This window comes from Chlorocebus sabaeus, chromosome 25 (assembly GCF_047675955.1).
Source record: "Chlorocebus sabaeus isolate Y175 chromosome 25, mChlSab1.0.hap1, whole genome shotgun sequence".
NCBI lineage: Eukaryota > Metazoa > Chordata > Mammalia > Primates > Cercopithecidae > Chlorocebus > Chlorocebus sabaeus.
Window position 1 is genome coordinate 43,765,679 of NC_132928.1, and position 19,125 is coordinate 43,784,803.

The 19,125-nt window shown below is 39.9% G+C and overlaps 1 protein-coding gene across 8 annotated transcripts in view; it reads right to left on the minus strand.

The window, feature by feature from the left end:
- The window catches only part of HMCN1 (hemicentin 1), a 454,658-nt gene that overhangs the window by 181,775 nt on the left and 253,758 nt on the right, over nucleotides 1-19,125 (minus strand). For all 8 annotated transcript variants that reach the window (XM_073011674.1, XM_073011672.1, XM_007989160.3 and 5 more), the window contains one exon: nucleotides 17,479-17,633. In XM_073011674.1, coding sequence (XP_072867775.1) covers nucleotides 17,479-17,633 — 155 coding nt within the window. The remainder of the gene's footprint in view (nucleotides 1-17,478; nucleotides 17,634-19,125) is intronic.

The following is a 19,125-nucleotide window of genomic DNA, read 5'->3' on the forward strand; positions in this document are numbered from 1 at the left end:
GCTATTGTGAATGGGAGTTCATTCATGATTTGGCTCTCTGTTTGTCTGTTACTGGTGTATAAGAATGCTTGTGATTTTTGCACATTGATTTTGTATCCTGAGACTTTGCTGAAGTTTCTTATCAGCTGAAGGACATTTTGGGCTGAGACAATGGGGTTTTCTAAATATACAATCATGTCATCTGCAAACAGGGACAATTTGACTTCTTCTTTTCCTAATTGAATACCCTTTCTTTCTCTTGCCTGATTGCCCTGGCCAGAATTTCCAACACTATGATGAGTAGGAGTGCTGAGAGAGGGCATCCCTGTCTTGTGCCAGTTTTCAAGGGGAATGCTTCCAGTTTTTGCCCATTCAGTATGATATTGGCTGTGGGTCTGTCATAAGTAGCTCTTACTATTTTGAGATACGTTCCATCAATACCGAATTTATTGAGAGTTTTTAGCATGAAGGGTTGTTGAATTTTGTCAAAGGCCTTTTCTGCATCTATTGAGATAATCATGTGGTTTTTGTCTTTGGTTCTGTTTATATGCTGAATTACATTTACTGATTTGCGTATGTTGAACCAGCCTTGCATCCCAGAGATGAAGCCCACTTGATCATGGTGGATAAGCTTTTTGATGTGTTGCTGGATTTGGTTTGCCAGTATTTTATTGAGGATTTTCCCATCGATGTGCCTCAGGGATATTGGTCTAAAATTCTGGTTTTTTTTTGTTGTGTCTCTGCCAGGCTTTGGTATCAGAATGATGCTGGCCTCATAAAATGAGTTAGGGAGGATTCTCTCTTTTTCTATTGATTGGAATAATTTCAGAAGGAATGGTACCAGGTTCTCCGTGTACCTCTGGTAGAATTCAGCTGTGAATCTGTCTGGTCCTGGACTTTTTTTTGGTTGGTAGGCCATTAAGTATTGCCTCAATTTCAGAACCTGTTATTGTTCTATTCAGGGATTCACCTTCTTCCTGGTTTAGTCCTGGGCAAGTGTATGTGTCCAGGAATTTATCCATTTCTTCTAGGTTTTCTAGTTTATTTGCATAGAGGTGTTTATAGTATTCTCTGATGGTAGTTTGTATTTCTGTGGGGTCGATGGTGATATACCCTTTTTCATTTTATATTGTGTCTATTGATTCTTTTCTCTTGTCTTCTTTATTAGTCTTGCTAGTGGTCTACCAATTTGGTTGATCTTTTCAAAATACCAGCTCCTGGATTCATTGATTTTTCTAAGGGTTTTTGTGCCTCTATCTCCTTCACTTCTGCTCTGATCTTAGTTATTTCTTGCCTTCTGCTAGCTTTTGAATGTGTTTGTTCTTGCTTCTCTAGTTCTTTTAATTGTGATGTTAGAGTGTCCACTTTAGATCTTTCCTGCTTTCTCTTGTGGGCATTTAGTGTTTTAAATTTTCCTCTACACACTGCTTTAAATGTGTCCCAGAGATTCTGGTATGTTGTATCTTTGTTCTCATTGGTTTCAAAGAACATCTTTATTTCTGCCTTCATTTCGTTATGTACCCAGTAGTCATTCAGGAGCAGGTTGTTCAGTTTGCATGTAGTTGAGCGGTTTTGAGTGAGTTTCTTAATCCTGAGTTCTAGTTTGATTGCACTGTGGTCTGAGAGACAGTTCGTTATTATTTCTCTTCTTTTGCATTTGCTTAGGAGTGCTTTACTTCCACCTATGTAGTCAGTTTTGGAATAAGTGCGATGTGGTGCAGAGAAGAATGTATATTCTGTTGATTTGGGGTGGAGAGTTCTGTAGATGTCTATTAGGTCTGCTTGGTGCAGAGTTGTATTCAATTCCCGGATATCCTTGTTAACTTTCTGTCTCGTTGATCCTTCTTATGTTGACAGTGGGGTGTTAAAGTCTCCCACTATTACTGTGTGAGAGTCTAAGTCTCTTTGTAAGTCTCTAAGGACTTGCTTTATGAATCTAGGTGCTCCTGTATTGGGTGCATATATGTTTAGGATAGTTAGCTCTTCTTGTTGAATTGATCCCTTTACCATTATGTAATGGCCTTCTTTATGTCTTTTGATCTTTGTTGGTTTAAAGTCTCTTTTAGGATGGCCGAATAGGAACAGCTCCAGTCTCCAACTCCCAGCGCGAGCGACACAGAAGACCGGTGATTTCTGCATTTTCAACTGAGGTACTGGGTTCATCTCACTGGGGAGTGCCAGACAATCGGTGCTGGTCAGCTGCTGCAGCCCGACCAGCGAGAGCTGAAGCAGGGTGAGGCATTGCCTCACCTGGAAAGCGCAAGGGGGAAGGGAATCCCTTTTCCTAGCCAGAGGAACTGAGACACACAACACCTGGAAAATTGGGTAACTCCCACCCCAATACTGCGCTTTAAGCAACCCGGCACACCAGGAGATCATATCCCACACCTGGCCGGGAGGGTCCCACACCCACGGAGCCTCCCTCATTGCTAGCACAGCAGTCTGTGATCTACCGGCAAGGCAGCAGCCAGGCTGGGGGAGGGGCGCCCGCCATTGCTGAGGCTTAAGTAGGTAAACAAAGCTGCTGGGAAGCTCGAACTGGGTGGAGCTCACAGCAGCTCAAGGAAACCTGCCTGTCTCTGTAGACTCCACCTCTGGGGACAGGGCACAGTAAATAATAACAAACGCAGCAGCTCTGCAGACGCACACGACTCTGTCTGACAGCTTCGAAGAGAGCAGTGGATCTCCCAACACGGAGGTTGAGATCTGAGAAGGGACAGACTCCCTGCTCAAGTGGGTCCCTGACCCCTGAGTAGCCTAACTGGGAGACATCCCCCACTAGGGGCAGTCTGACACCCCACACCTCACAGGGTGGAGTACACCCCTGAGAGGAAGCTTCCAAAGCAAGAATCAGACAGGTACACTCGCTGTTCAGAAATATACTATCTTCTGCAGCCTCTGCTGCTGATACCCAGGCAAACAGGGTCTGGAGTGGACCTCAAGCAATCTCCTACAGCTACAACCTACAGCTGAGGATCCTGACTGTTAGAAGGAAAGCTATCAAACAGGAAGGACACCTACACCAAAACCCCATCAGTACATCACCATCATCAAAGACCAGAGGCAGATAAAACCACAAAGATGGGGAAAAAGCAGGGCAGAAAAGCTGGAAATTCAAAAAATGAGAGCGCATCTCCCCCGGCAAAGGAGCGCAGCTCATCGCCAGCAATGGATCAAAGCTGGACGGAGAATGACTTCGACGAGATGAGAGAAGAATGCTTCAGTCCATCAAATTTCTCAGAGCTAAAGGAGGAATTACGTACCCAGCGCAAAGAAACTAAAAATCTTGAAAAAAAAGTGGAAGAATTGATGGCTAGAGTAATTAATGCAGAGAAACTCACAAACGAAATGAAAGAGACGAAACCATGGCACGAGAAATACGTGACAAATGCACAAGCTTCAGTAACCGACTCGATCAACTGGAAGAAAGAATGTCAGCGATTGAGGATCAAATGAATGAAATGAAGCGAGAAGAGAAACCAAAAGAAAAAAGAAGAAAAAGAAATGAACAAAGCCTGCAAGAAGTATGGGATTATGTAAAAAGACCAAATCTACGTCTGATTGGGGTACCTGAAAGTGAGGGGGAAAATGGAACCAAGTTGGAAAACACTCTTCAGGATATCATCCAGGAGAACTTCCCCAACCTAGTAGGGCAGGCCAACATTCAAATCCAGGAAATACAGAGAACGCCACAAAGATACTCCTCGAGAAGAGCAACTCCAAGACACATAATTGCCAGATTCACCAAAGTTGAAATGAAGGAAAAAATCTTAAGGGCAGCCAGAGAGAAAGGTCGGGTTACCCACAAAGGGAAGCCCATCAGACTAACAGCAGATGTCTCGGCAGAAACTCTTCAAGCCAGAAGAGAGTGGGGGCCAATATTCAACATTCTTAAAGAAAAGAATTTTAAACCCAGAATTTTATATCCAGCCAAACTAAGTTTCATAAGTGAAGGAGAAATAAAATCCTTTACAGATAAGCAAATGCTTAGAGATTTTGTCACCACTAGGCCTGCCTTACAAGAGACCCTGAAGGAAGCACTAAACATGGAAAGGAACAACCGGTACCAGCCATTGCAAAAACATGCCAAAATGTAAAGACCATCAAGGCTAGGAAGAAACTGCATCAACTAACGAGCAAAATAACCAGTTAATATCATAATGGCAGGATCAAGTTCACACATAACAATCTTAACCTTAAATGTAAATGGACTAAATGCTCCAATTAAAAGACACAGACTGGCAAACTGGATAAAGAGTCAAGACCCATCAGTCTGCTGTATTCAGGAGACCCATCTCACATGCAGAGACATACATAGGCTCAAAATAAAGGGATGGAGGAAGATTTACCAAGCAAATGGAGAACAAAAAAAAGCGGGGGTTGCAATACTAGTCTCTGATAAAACAGACTTTAAACCATCAAAGATCAAAAGAGACAAAGAAGGCCATTACATAATGGTAAAGGGATCAATTCAACAGGAAGAGCTAACTATCCTAAATATATATGCACCCAATACAGGAGCACCCAGATTCATAAAGCAAGTCCTTAGAGACTTACAAAGAGACTTAGACTCCCATACAATAATAATGGGAGACTTCAACACTCCACTGTCAACATTAGACAGATCAACGAGACAGAAAGTTAACAAGGATATCCAGGAATTGAACTCATCTCTGCAGCAAGCAGACCTAATAGACATCTATAGAACTCTCCACCCCAAATCAACAGAATATACATTCTTCTCAGCACCACATCGTACTTACTCCAAAATTGACCACGTAATTGGAAGTAAAGCACTCCTCAGCAAATGTACAAGAACAGAAATTATAACAAACTGTCTCTCAGACCACAGTGCAATCAAATTAGAACTCAGTACTAAGAAACTCAATCAAAACCGCTCAACTACATGGAAACTGAACAACCTGCTCCTGAATGACTACTGGGTACATAACGAAATGAAGGCAGAAATAAAGATGTTCTTTGAAACCAATGAGAACAAAGATACAACATACCAGAATCTCTGGGACACATTTAAAGCAGTGTGTAGAGGGAAATTTATAGCACTAAATGCCCACAAGAGAAAGCAGGAAAGATCTAAAATTGACACTCTAACATCGCAATTAAAAGAACTAGAGAAGCAAGAGCAAACACATTCGAAAGCTAGCAGAAGGCAAGAAATAACTAAGATCAGAGCAGAACTGAAGGAGACAGAGACACAAAAAACCCTCCAAAAAATCAATGAATCCAGGAGTTGGTTTTTTGAAAAGATCAACAAAATTGACAGACCACTAGCAAGACTAATAAAGAAGAAAAGAGAGAAGAATCAAATCGACGCAATTAAAAATGATAAAGGGGATATCACCACCGACCCCACAGAAATACAAACTACCATCAGAGAATACTATAAACACCTCTACGCAAATAAACTGGAAAATCTAGAAGAAATGGATAATTTCCTGGACACTTACACTCTTCCAAGACTAAACCAGGAAGAAGTTGAATCCCTGAATAGACCAATAGTAGGCTCTGAAATTGAGGCAATAATTAATAGCCTACCAACCAAAAAAAGTCCAGGACCAGATGGATTCACAGCTGAATTCTACCAGAGGTACAAGGAGGAGCTGGTACCATTCCTTCTGAAACTATTCCAATCAATAGAAAAAGAGGGAATCCTCCCTAACTCATTTTATGAGGCCAACATCATCCTGATACCAAAGCCTGGCAGAGACACAACAAAAAAAGAGAATTTTAGACCAATATCCCTGATGAACATCGATGCAAAAATCCTCAATAAAATACTGGCAAACCGGATTCAGCAGCACATCAAAAAGCTTATCCACCATGATCAAGTGGGCTTCATCCCTGGGATGCAAGGCTGGTTCAACATTCGCAAATCAATAAACATAATCCAGCATATAAACAGAACCAAAGACAAGAACCACATCATTATCTCAATAGATGCAGAAAAGGCTTTTGACAAAATTCAACAGCCCTTCATGCTAAAATCTCTCAATAAATTCGGTATTGATGGAACGTACCTCAAAATAATAAGAGCTATTTATGACAAACCCACAGCCAATATCATACTGAATGGGCAAAAACTGGAAAAATTCCCTTTGAAAACTGGCACAAGACAGGGATGCCCTCTCACCACTCCTATTCAACATAGTGTTGGAAGTTCTGGCTAGGGCAATCAGGCAAGAGAAAGAAATCAAGGGGATTCAGTTAGGAAAAGAAGAAGTCAAATTGTCCCTGTTTGCAGACGACATGATTGTATATTTAGAAAACCCCATTGTCTCAGCCCAAAATGTCCTTCAGCTGATAAGCAACTTCAGCAAAGTCTCAGGATACAAAATTAATGTGCAAAAATCACAAGCATTCTTATACACCAGTGACAGTCAAACAGAGAGCCAAATCAGGAATGAACTTCCATTCACAATTGCTTCAAAGAGAATAAAATACCTAGGAATCCAACTTACAAGGGATGTAAAGGACCTCTTCAAGGAGAACTACAAACCACTGCTCAGTGAAATCAAAGAGGACACAAACAAATGGAAGAACATACCATGCTCATGGATAGGAAGAATCAATATCGTGAAAATGGCCATACTGCCCAAGGTAATTTATAGATTCAATGCCATCCCCATCAAGCTACCAATGAGCTTCTTCACAGAATTGGAAAAAACTGCTTTAAAGTTCATATGGAACCAAAAAAGAGCCCGCATCTCCAAGACAATCCTAAGTCAAAAGAACAAAGCTGGAGGCATCACGCTACCTGACTTCAAACTATACTACAAGGCTACAGTAACCAAAACAGCATGGTACTGGTACCAAAACAGAGATATAGACCAATGGAACAGAACAAAGTCCTCAGAAATAATACCACACATCTACAGCCATCTGATCTTTGACAAACCTGAGAGAAACAAGAAATGGGGAAAGGATTCCCTATTTAATAAATGGTGCTGGGAAAATTGGCTAGCCATAAGTAGAAAGCTGAAACTGGATCGTTTCCTTACTCCTTATACGAAAATTAATTCAAGATGGATTAGAGACTTAAATGTTAGACCTAATACCATAAAAATCCTAGAGGAAAACCTAGGTAGTACCATTCAGGACATAGGCATGGGCAAAGACTTCATGTCTAAAACACCAAAAGCAACGGCAGCAAAAGCCAAAATTGACAAATGGGATCTCATTAAACTAAAGAGCTTCTGCACAGCAAAAGAAACTACCATCAGAGTGAACAGGCAACCTACAGAATGGGAGAAAGTTTTTGCAATCTACTCATCTGACAAAGGGCTAATATCCAGAACCTACAAAGAACTCAAACAAATTTACAAGAAAAAAACAAACAACCCCATCCAAAAGTGGGCAAAGGATATGAACAGACATTTCTCAAAAGAAGACATTCATACAGCCAACAGACACATGAAAAAATGCTCATCATCACTGGCCATCAGAGAAATGCAAATCAAAACCACAATGAGATACCATCTCACACCAGTTAGAATGGCAATCATTCAAAAGTCAGGAAACAACAGGTGCTGGAGAGGATGTGGAGAAATAGGAACACTTTTACACTGTTGGTGGGAGTGTAAACTAGTTCAACCATTATGGAAAACAGTATGGCGATTCCTCAAAGATCTAGAACTAGATGTACCATATGACCCAGCCATCCCATTACTGGGTATATACCCAAAGGATTATAAATTATGCTGCTATAAAGACACATGCACACGTATGTTTATTGCAGCACTATTCACAATAGCAAAGACTTGGAATCAACCCAAATGTCCATCAGTGACAGATTGGATTAAGAAAATGTGGCACATATACACCATGGAATACTATGCAGCCATAAAAAAGGATGAGTTTGTGTCCTTTGTAGGGACATGGATGCAGCTGGAAACCATCATTCTCAGCAAACTATCACAAGAACAGAAAACCAAACACCGCATGTTCTCACTCATAGGCAGCAACTGAACAATGAGATCACTTGGACTCGGGAAGGGGAACATCACACACCGGGGCCTATCATGGGGAGGGGGGAGGGGGGAGGGATTGCATTGGGAGTTATACCTGATGTAAATGACGAGTTGATGGGTGCAGCACACCAACATGGCACAAGTATACATATGTAGCAAACCTGCACGTTTTGCACATGTACCCTACAACTTGAAGTCTAATAATAATAAATAAATTAAAAAAAAAAATAAATAAATAAAAAAAAAATAAAGTCTCTTTTATCAGAGACTAGGAATCCAACCCCTGCCTTTTCTTGTTTTCCATTTGCTTGGTAGATCTTCCTCCATCCCTTTATTTTGAGCCTATGTGTGTCTCTGCACTTGAGATCGGTCTCCAGGATATAGCAAATTGAAGGGTCTTGACTCTTTATCCAATTTGCCAACCTGTGTCTTTATATTGGAGAATTTAGCCCATTTACATTGAAGATTAATATTGTTATATGTGAATTTGATCCTGTCATTATGATGTTAGCTGGTTATTTTGCTCATTAGCTGATGCAGTTTTTTCCTAACATCAATGGTCTTTACATTTTGGCATGTTTTTGCAGTGGTTGGTACTGGTTGTTACTTTCCATGTTTAATGCTTCCTTAAGGATCTCTTGTAGGGCAGGTCTGGTGGTGACAAAATCTCTCAGCATTTGCTTGTCTGTAAAGAATTTTATTTCTCCTTCACTTATGAAACTTAGTTTGGCTGGATATGAAATTCTGGGTTATAAATTCTTTTTTAAAGAATTGAATATTGGCCCCTACTCTCTTCTGCTTCAAAAGTTTTTGCTGAGAGATCCACTGTTAGTCTGAAGGGCTTCCCTTTGTGTGTAACCCGACCTTTCTCTCTGGCTGCCCTTAACATTTTTTCCTTCAACTTTGGTGAATCTGACAATTATATGTCTTGGAGTTTCTCTTCTCAAGGAGTATCTTTGTGGCGTTCTCTGTATTTCCTGAATTTGAATGTTGGCCTGCCTTGCCAGGTTGGGGAAGTTCTCCTGGACAATATCCTGCAGAGTGTTTTCCAACTTGGTTCCATTCTCCCCATCACTTTCAGGTACCCCAATCAGATGTAGACTTGGTCTTTTCACATAGTCCCATGTTTCTTGGATGCTTTGTTCATGTCTTTTTACTCTTCTTTCTCTAAACTTCTCTTCTCGCTTTATTTCATTCATTTGATATTCAATCACTGATACCCTTTCTTCCAGTTGATCGAGTCAGTTACTGAAGCTTGTGCATTTGTCACGTACTTCTCGTGTCATGGTTTTCATCTCTATCAGTTCGTTTAAGGACTTCTCTGCATTGGTTATTCTAGTTAGCCCTTCATCAAATCTTTTTTCAAGGTATTTAGTTTCTTTGTGCTGGGTTCATAATTCCTCCTTTAGCTCAGATAAGTTTGATTGTCTGAAGTCTTCTTCTCTCAACTAATCAAATTAATTCTCCGTCCAGCTTGGTTCCATTGCTGGCAAGGAGCTGCATTCCTTTGGAGGGGTAGAGGCACTCTGATTTTTAGAATTTCCAGCTTTTCTGTACTGCTTTTTCCCCATCTTTGTGGTTTTAATCTACCTTTGGTCTTTGATGATGGTGACATACAAATGGGGTTTTGGTGTGGATTTCTTTTGTGTTTGTTATTTTTCCTTCTAATAGTCAGGAACCTCAGCTACAGGTCTGTTGGAGTTTGCTCGAGCTCCACTCCAGACCTGATTGCTTGGGTATCAGCAGCAGAGGCTGCAGTGAGTGAATATTGCTGAACAGCAAATGTTGCTGTCTGATTGTTCCTCTGGAAGCTTCATCTCAGAGGTGTACCCAGCCATGTGAGGTGTGAGGTGTCAGTCTGCCCCTAGTGGAGGATGTCTCCCAGTTAGGCTACTCAGGGGTCAGGGACCCACTTGAGCAGACAATCTGTCCATTCTCAGATCTCAAACTCCATGCTGGGAAAACCACTACTCTCTTCAAAGCTGTCAGACAGGGACATTTACATCTGCAGAGGTTTCTGCTGCCTTTTGTTTGGCTATGCCCTGTACCCAGAGGTGGAGTCTACAGAGGCAGGCTGGCCTCCTTGAGCTGCGGTGGGCTCCATGCAGTTCGAGCTTCCTGGTCACTTTGTTTACCTACTTAAGCCTCAGAAATGTCAGGCACCCCTCCCCCAGCCTCGCTGTTGCCTTGCAGTTAGATCTCAGACTGCTGTGCTAGCAATAAGGGAGGCTCCGTGGGTGTGGGACCCTCCAAGCCAGGTGCGGGATATAATCTGGTGTGCCGTTTGCTAAGATCCTTGGTACAGCACAGTATTAGGGTGGGAGTGACCTGATTTTCCAGGTGTTGTGTGTCATGGTTTCCCTTGGCTAGGAAAGGGAATTCCCTTCCCCCTTGCACTTCCCAGGTGAGGCGATGCCTCACCCTGCTTCAGCTCTTGCTTATTGGGCTGCACCCACTGTCCTGTACCCAATGTCCAACATGCCCCAGTGAGATGAACCCGGTACCTGAGTTGGAAATGCAGAAATCACCTGTCTTCTGTGTTGCTCATGCTGGGAGCTGGAGGCTGGAGCTGTTCCTATTCGGCTATCTTGGTGCGGATCAGTCTAAGACTTTTATACAATTTAGGGCAGGAGTTCCCAACACCTGGGTCATGGAAGGGTTCGGATCCTTGGCCTGTTAGGAAGTGGGCCCTATAGCAGGAGGTGATGGATGAGCAAGCATTACCACCTGAGCTCTGTCTCCTGTCAGCTCGATGAGGGCATCAGATTCTCATAGGAGCGCAAACCCTATTTCACGGGCTTCTCATGAGAATCCAACTAATGACTGATGATGTGCAGTGGAACAGTTTCATTCCACAAAACCGATCCTATTGCCAAAATGGTTGGGGACTGCTGACTTAGGGAAGCTCTCAAACCTCCAAAACTCATCCACGGACCTCTGCTTACAAATCTTTGCCTCAGAACTACTAGTAAATCTGCACAATCTCCCGATAGGATATTAAAACTTCATTTACGGAATAGGAACAGCTCCAGCCTCCAGCTCCCAGCATGAGTGATGCAGAAGATGGCTGATTTCTGCATTTTCAACTGAGGTACCAGGTTCATCTCACCAGGGCATGTCGGACAGTTGGCGCTGGTCCACGGGTACAGCCCGACCAGCGGGAGCTGAAGCAGGGTGATGCATCACCTCACCTGGGAAGCGCAAGGAGGAAGGGAATTCCTTTTCCTAGCCAAAGGAAATTGAGACACACAACACCTGGAAAATCGGGTAACTCCCACCCTAATACTATGCTTTACCAAGGGTCTTAGCAAATGGCACACCAGGAGATTATAACCCACACCTGGCCCAGAGGGTCCCACGCCCATGGAGCCTCCCTCATTGCTAGCACAGCAGTCTGAGATCTAACTGCAAGGTGGCAGCAAGGCTGGGGAAGGGGCGCCTGCCATTGCTGAAGCTTAAGTAGATAAACAAAGCCACCGGGAAGCTTGAATTGGGTGGAGCCCACTACAGCTCAAGGAGGCTGGCCTGCCTCTGTAGCCTCCTCCTCTGGGGACAGGGCATAGCTAAACAAAAAGCAGTAGAAACCTCCGCAGAGGTAAATGCCCCTGTCTGACAGCTTTGAAGAGAGCAGTGGATCTCCTAGCACGGAGGTTGAGATCTGAGAACGGACAAATTGCCTGCTCAAGTGGGTCCCTGACCCCTGAGTAGCCTAAGTGGGAGACATCCCCTAAAAGTACAGACCAACACCTCACACCTCACACAGCAGGGTACACCCCTGAGACGAAGCTTCCAGAGCAAGAATCAGACAGCAACACTCGCTGTTCAGCAATATTCTATCTTCTGCAGCCTCTGCTGCTGATACACAGGCAAACAGCGTCTGGAGTGGGCCTCAAGCAAACTCCAACAGACCTACAGCTGAGGGTCCTGACTATTAGAAGGAAAACTAACAAACAGAAAGGACACCCACAACAAAACCCCATCAGTAAGTCACCATCATCAAAGACCAAAGGCTGATAAAACCACAAAGATGGGGAAAAAGCAATGCAGAAAAACTGGAAATTCCAAAAATCAGAGCGCATCTTCCCCTCCAAAGGAATGCAGCCATCGCCAGCAACAGAACAAAGCTGGACAGAGAATGACTTTGATGAGTTGAGAGAAGAAGGCTTCAATCGATTGAACTTCTCAGAGCTAAAGGAGGAACTACGTAACCAGCGCAAAGAAATTAAAAACCTTGAAAAAAGAATGGATGAATGGATAACTAGAATAATCAATGCAGAGAAGACCTTAAAAGAACCCATAGACATGAAAACCATGACACGAGAACTACATGACAAATGCACAAGCTTCAGTAACCGACTCGATCAACTGGAAGAAAGAGGCAATAATTAATAGCCTACCAACCAAAAAAAGTCCAGGACCAGAGGGATTCACAACCGAATTCTACCAGAGATACATGGAGGAGTTGGCACCATTCCTTCTGAAACTATTCCAATAAATAGAAAAAGAAGGAATCCTCCCTAACTCATTTTACAAGGCCAACATCATCCTGATACCAAAGCCTGACAGAGATACAACAAAAAAACAGATTTTTTGATCAATATCCCTGATGAACATCGATGGAAAAATTCTCAATAAAACACTGGCAAAGTGAATCCAGCAGCACATCAAAAAGCTTATCCACCATGATCAAGTGGGCTTCACCCTGGGATGCAAGGCTAGTTCAACATACACAAATCAATAAATGTAATCCAGCATATAAACAGAACCAAAGACAAAAACCACATGATTATCTCAATAGATGCAGAAAAGGCCTTTGACAAAATTCAACAACCCTTCATGCTAAAATCTCTCAATAAATTCGGTATTGATGGAACATATCTCAAAATAATAAGAGCTATTTATGACAAACCCACAGCCAATATCATACTGAATGGGCAAAAACTGGTAGCATTCCCTTTGAAAACTGGCACAAGACAGGGATGCTAACTCTCACCACTCCTATTCAACATAGTGTTGGAAGTTCTGGCTAGGGCAACCAGGCAAGAGAAAGAAATAAAGGGTATTCAATTAGGAAAAGAAGAAGTCAAATTGTCCCTGTTTGCAGATGACATGATTGTATATTTAGAAAACCCCATTGTCTCAGCCCAAAATGTCCTTCAGCTGATAAGAAACTTCAGCAAAGTCTCAGGATACAAAATCAATGTGCAAAAATCACAAGCATTCTTATACACCAGTAACAGACAAACAGAGAGCCAAATCATGAATGAACTCCCATTCACAATAGCTTCAAAGAGAATAAAATACCTAGAAATCCCACTTACAAGGGATGTAAAGGACCTCTTCAAGGAGAACTACAATCCACTGCTCAGTTAAATAAAAGAAGACACAAACAAATGGAAGAACATACCATGCTCATGGATAGGAATAATCAATACCGTGAAAATGGCCATACTGCCCAAGGTAATTTATAGATTCAATGCCATCCCCATGAGGCTACCAATGACTTTCTTCACAGAATTGGAAGAAACTGCTTTAAAGTTCATATGGAACCAAAAAAGACCCCGCATTGCCAAGACAATCCTAAGTCAAAAGAATAAAGCTGGAGTCATCATGCTACCTGACTTCAAATTATACTACAAGGCTACAGTAACCAAAAAAGCATGGTACTGGTACCAAAACAGAGATACAGACCAATGGAACACAAGAGAGCCCTCAGAAATAATACCACACATCTACAGCCATCTCATCTTTGACAAACCTGACAAAAACAAGAAATGGGGATAGGATTCCCTATTTAATCAATGGTGCTGGGAAAATTGGCTAGCCATAAGTAGAAAGTTGAAACTGGATCCTCTCCTTACTCCTTATACAAAAATTAATTCAAGATGGATTAGAGACTTAAATGTTAGACCTAAAACCATAAAAACCCTAGAAGAAAACCTAGGTTATACCATTCAGGACACAGGCATAGGCAAGGACTTCATGTCTAAAACACCAAAAGCAATAGCAACAAAAGCCAAAATTGACAAATGGGATCTAATTAAACTAAAGAGCTTCTGCACAGCAAAAGAAACTACCATCCGAGTGAACAGGAAACCTAGAGAATGGGAGAAAATTTTTGCAAACTACTCATCTGACAAAGGGCTAATATCCAGAATCTATAATGAATTCAATCAAACTTACAAGAAAAAAACAAAAAACCCCATCAAAAAGTGGGCAAAGTATATGAACAGACACTTCAAAAGAAGACATTCATACAGCCAACAGACACATGAAAAAATGCTCATCATCACTTGCCATCAGAGAAATGCAAATCAAACCACAATGAGATACCATCTCACACCAGTTAGAATGGTAATCATTAAAAAGTCAGGAAACAACAGGTGCTGGAGAGGATGTGGGGAAATAGGAACACTTTTACACTGTTGGTGGGACTGTAAACTAGTTCAATCATTGTGGAAAACAGTGTCCTCAAGGATCTAGAACTAGAAATACCATTTGACCCAGCCATCTCATTACTGGGATACACCGAAAGGATTATAAGTCATGCTGCTATAAGGACACATGCACACATATGTTTTCACATTAGCAAAGACTTGGAATCAACCCAAATGTCCATCAGTGACAGACTGGATTAAGAAAATGTGGCACATATACACCATGGAATACTATGCAGCCATAAAAAAAGGATGAGTTCGTGTCCTTTGTAGGGACATGGATGCAGCTGGAAACCATCATTCTCAGCAAACTATCGCAAAAACAGAAAACCAAATGCATGTTCTCACTCATCGGTGGGAATTGAACAATGAGATCACTTGGACACAGGAAGGGGAACATCACACACCGGGTCCTATTGTGGAGAGGGGATCAGGGGGCGGGATAGCATTAGGAGATATACCTAATGTAAATGACAAGTTAATGAGTGCAGCACACCAACATGGCACATGTATACATATGTAACAAACCTGCACATTGTTCACATGTACCCTAGAACTTAAATTATTTTAAAAAAAAACAAAAAAATTTCATTTACTTTTTTCCCTCTTTGACATTCTTCTTTTTCTTTTTTATCTGCCATCTCTTTTATTTTTTTCTTGTATTTTGTCTCAGTTTCTTTCCTTATTCAGGCACAATATTCATTTACACCTTGCAAGTGTATCAACCCACCTGCTTCATTCTCATATCAGTGTGTAAGTAAGGAAAAGGAATGAATCAACTGTAGTAGGAAACACACTCTCAATCTGAAATCTACATACATATTCTTCACAGTTAGCCAAAGCATGATACCTGTTTTACTTTTTTTTTCCATTTTAAGAACAAAAGCACTTTCACAAGTGAAATAAATTTAAGCTTAAGAGATGCAGGTGAGCATTGATAAGGAGGAAATGGCACTATTTCCTGAATTATAATACTCAAAACTTCACTATATTATAATGCCTTTTATCTCAGACAATCCCAGAAGGTTTAATCATTATAGAGCCCACTTTTCTGGGTGCCTGGGGGCATCATACAGAGTGAACAAGAGGATCTGAAATGAAAGAACCCAAGTCCCATGGAAATAAGAGTCTTATTGAATCACCAAAATGTATTCATCACAGATCCTGGCAAAAATACAATAGGGCAGAGAAGGCTACTCAACAGCTTGGGAAAAATATTGCACCTATTGTTTAAATGCCTGGCTCTGGTGGGAAGCCAATGGTACCAATAGTACTTCTGTTTAACTTGGATGCTTGTATGGTTAATCTTTCAGCAATGTTATTCTTTTTTAGAGAACATGTCTTTTCATGACTAATTTCTTCCAAAGGCTTTCATTTATAGATACAAATGATTTAAAAGCCTGCATTAAATATAATTTCTTTGATTCAAGAAAGCTATTTGAACTTTGCATGAAGACAGTAACATTTAAAAAGGTAGATTTGGAAAGCAATTAAATTATATACAAATCAAGCTAGATTCCATATCTACATTAAGTTTTAAGAAGATATAATCACTAATTAGGTAATGATAAATGAATAACATTTATTGGGTTCTTACTATAAGCTCAACAATCCATGTAAAGTATCTAGCATTTGATCTTCACAATAACACCACTGCATAGGTGTTATTATTATCCCCATTTTAAGACTGAGAAAACTGAAGCCCAGAGGGTTTAGGAAATTTATCCACGTCACAAAGCTAGTCAGTGGCAGTGGTTGGGCCTCAACACAAACTCTTATTAATTATTCAATCTGTGTTGTCCAATAGAAATACAATGCAAACTCACATATGTAATTTTAAATTTTTTAATGGCCACATTAAAAAATATGGAAAGTAACAGAGGAAATTAATTTTAATAATACATTTTACTTTGCCCAATATATCCAAAATATTATTTTGGATATAATCAATGTAAAGTTATTAATTAGATATATTACATTTTTCATATTAAGCTTTTGATATCTGGTGTGTATTTTACAACAGTGCATCTTAGTTTGGACTAGCTACATTTCAAGCACTCAATAGCCTCATGTGGCTTGTGGCTACCATATTAGACAGCGTAACACTAGACCATTCATTCATTTAGCAAATAATTCTTGAGACTTGCTATGTATCAGACATTAAAGTAGGGAACATGCAAAACAAAAGCCTGCTCTTACCGAGTTTAAATTCCTGGGAAAGAAATAGATCATAAGTAAATAAACCTATAATTAAGCAATCAAATATTAGATAGTGATGTGTGCTGTGAAAACAAGAGAGTAAGTAGGTGACTGCTTTTAATTGGGAAGATCGTAAGAGAAGGAGACATTTTAAGAGGTATCTGAACTTTCCTTGAGCATCATACACCATGGAAAGACAGAAGACAGTGCAGTGAGCACTACAGGTCTATTGAGTTCTATTCCTTTCTATTGTATAAATCTTTGTGCTAGAAACATAATATTCATGTGCCTACCTCTGACTCCACGGGTAAAAATTAAAATGAATTTGGCAATCACATTCCTCAGAAGAGGCTGATAATGTTAGGGAAAAAAGAGCTACATTTATTTGGTAGGGACATAGCTGGGAGAAAATAGTAGCACAAACACATAAGGTATTTAAAAGATAATCACATGGTCAGGATAAAGGCCATGATGGAATTAAAATAGAATAATTGAATTGTCTGCATATCATCAACTTTGTTCTATTTCATAAATTTCTATACGTTTTGAAGTTTGTTCTGTTCCTTTCAAAGATGCAGACATTTGGTTTGTATATATGCTAACCAATTGGGAAATTCTTGCTCTCTTTAAGTGAGATTATATAAAAATCACTAGATCCTTTGAAGAAATCCGTATTTAATTTAAAAAGGCATTAAAATTTGATCCAATATTCTAGCCTTTTAAAACACATGAAGACAGGCTCCTTCTTCTCTTGAAGTATGTAGTATTCCAAATTATTCAGTAATAAACAAGAGAGTAGTTACCAGTAGAGTAAATCCTGCTTTTCAACTTAAAATGAGAGCTGACAATAAAAAGCATAAGAAAATCACACTTACTATAGACAGTTAGTTTTATATCCTTGGCTTGTTTGCCAGCTGCATTAGACACAGTACATTGGTAGCGCCCTTTGTCACTTCTCCGTGCATTCTTCAAACGTAAGACTTGTCCTCTGTCTAGAAGTTCAACATTAGTATCACCCAAAAATAAAGGCCTAGAAAAAATAAAATTTTATTTTATTATTCCATGGGTCTATTTTCAGTTTTCCATATTTCTTATTTATCACAACAAAAATCATTAGTACAAGTTAAAAATACAAGTGAAAGTTAATTTAAAAAATAAAACGATATGATTAGCACTCCTGTTCGGAAGAATGAAAGTTTTAAACCACTTTTCTAACGGAAGTTAGATAATCATAAATATCTCTTTGACATGAAAAGTTTCTCCATTTCAAACTTAAATTATTTAACAATATTAATAGAAATCCAGTAGTGTCATTATTTGTTTTATTCATTCATCCATTCTTATTCATTTTTTAGTTTTTTTAATTTTATTTTTTGGTTTGCATAGCTAAAATTTCTAACATTATCTGGAAAAGAATAATTAAGAGTTTTAAACATTACAGTATAGGAACTTTGGACCAAATAATATTATTTTTAAATAATATCATTATAATATCTAGAAGAGCATTCACAATATCATGAATGGTTATTTTTACTAGAGGAAATAATCATGCCAACTTCTCTAAAAATAAATATCATAATAAATACAAACGCTTACATAATTATAAATATTGAAAGATATTTATGTCAAAGAAGCTCGTATATGGTTGTCAAGGAAGTCTTTTTCTACTATACAGAGTCATTTGCTGAACACTATAATTTATGTAATTGGCAGTTTATGTAATTGGCAGCAGATTTATTTTAAAATTTGGTTGTTAAAGTCTATGATATCCTAAGACTCATACCTTTGAAGTCCATCAGTCTTTTTCAGGAATATCCATAGCTAGTTTTTTAGAAGTTGCAAAGACTTAGCCACATAATGATTAATTAAATGCATTGCCATATTCATAAGACACTAGTAAGACTACAAAATTAAATGACAAACATTTCACTTCCTATGGTAGTATATTTCATTATTTCTTAGTATGACACTTTGTACATAGCTCTCAAAAGTTAAGAGAATAAAGTACCTTTATTCAGTGCATTTTAAGTTTTTTGTTTTTTTTTTCTTTGAGACGAAGTCTCGCTCTTGTCGCCCAGGCTGGAGTTCTATGGAGCTAGCTTGGCTCACTGTAACCTCTGCCTCCTGGGTTCAAGCAATTCTCCTGCCTTACCCTCCCAAGTAGCTGGGATTACAGGTGCCTGCCACCACACCCAGCTAATTTTTGTAGTTTTAGTAGAGACGGGGTTTCACCATGTTTGCCAGGCTGGTCTCAAACTCCTGACCTCAGGTGATACACCTGCCTCAGCCTCCCAAAGTTCTGGGATTACAGGCATAAGCCACCGCACCTGGCCGCATTTTAAGTTTTTAAAGAAATACTTGATAATATGCTACTCAAATTTAAGTAACTTTGAAACTTTTATTGATTGTTAATTGTGCAAGTGACAAAAAATTTTAAACAAAAAAGCATTATGATGAGAAAAATTCTCCTTGGTCTATGACCCCTAATGTGAGTCTGCTTTCGAGACTTCTTCTCTTTATCA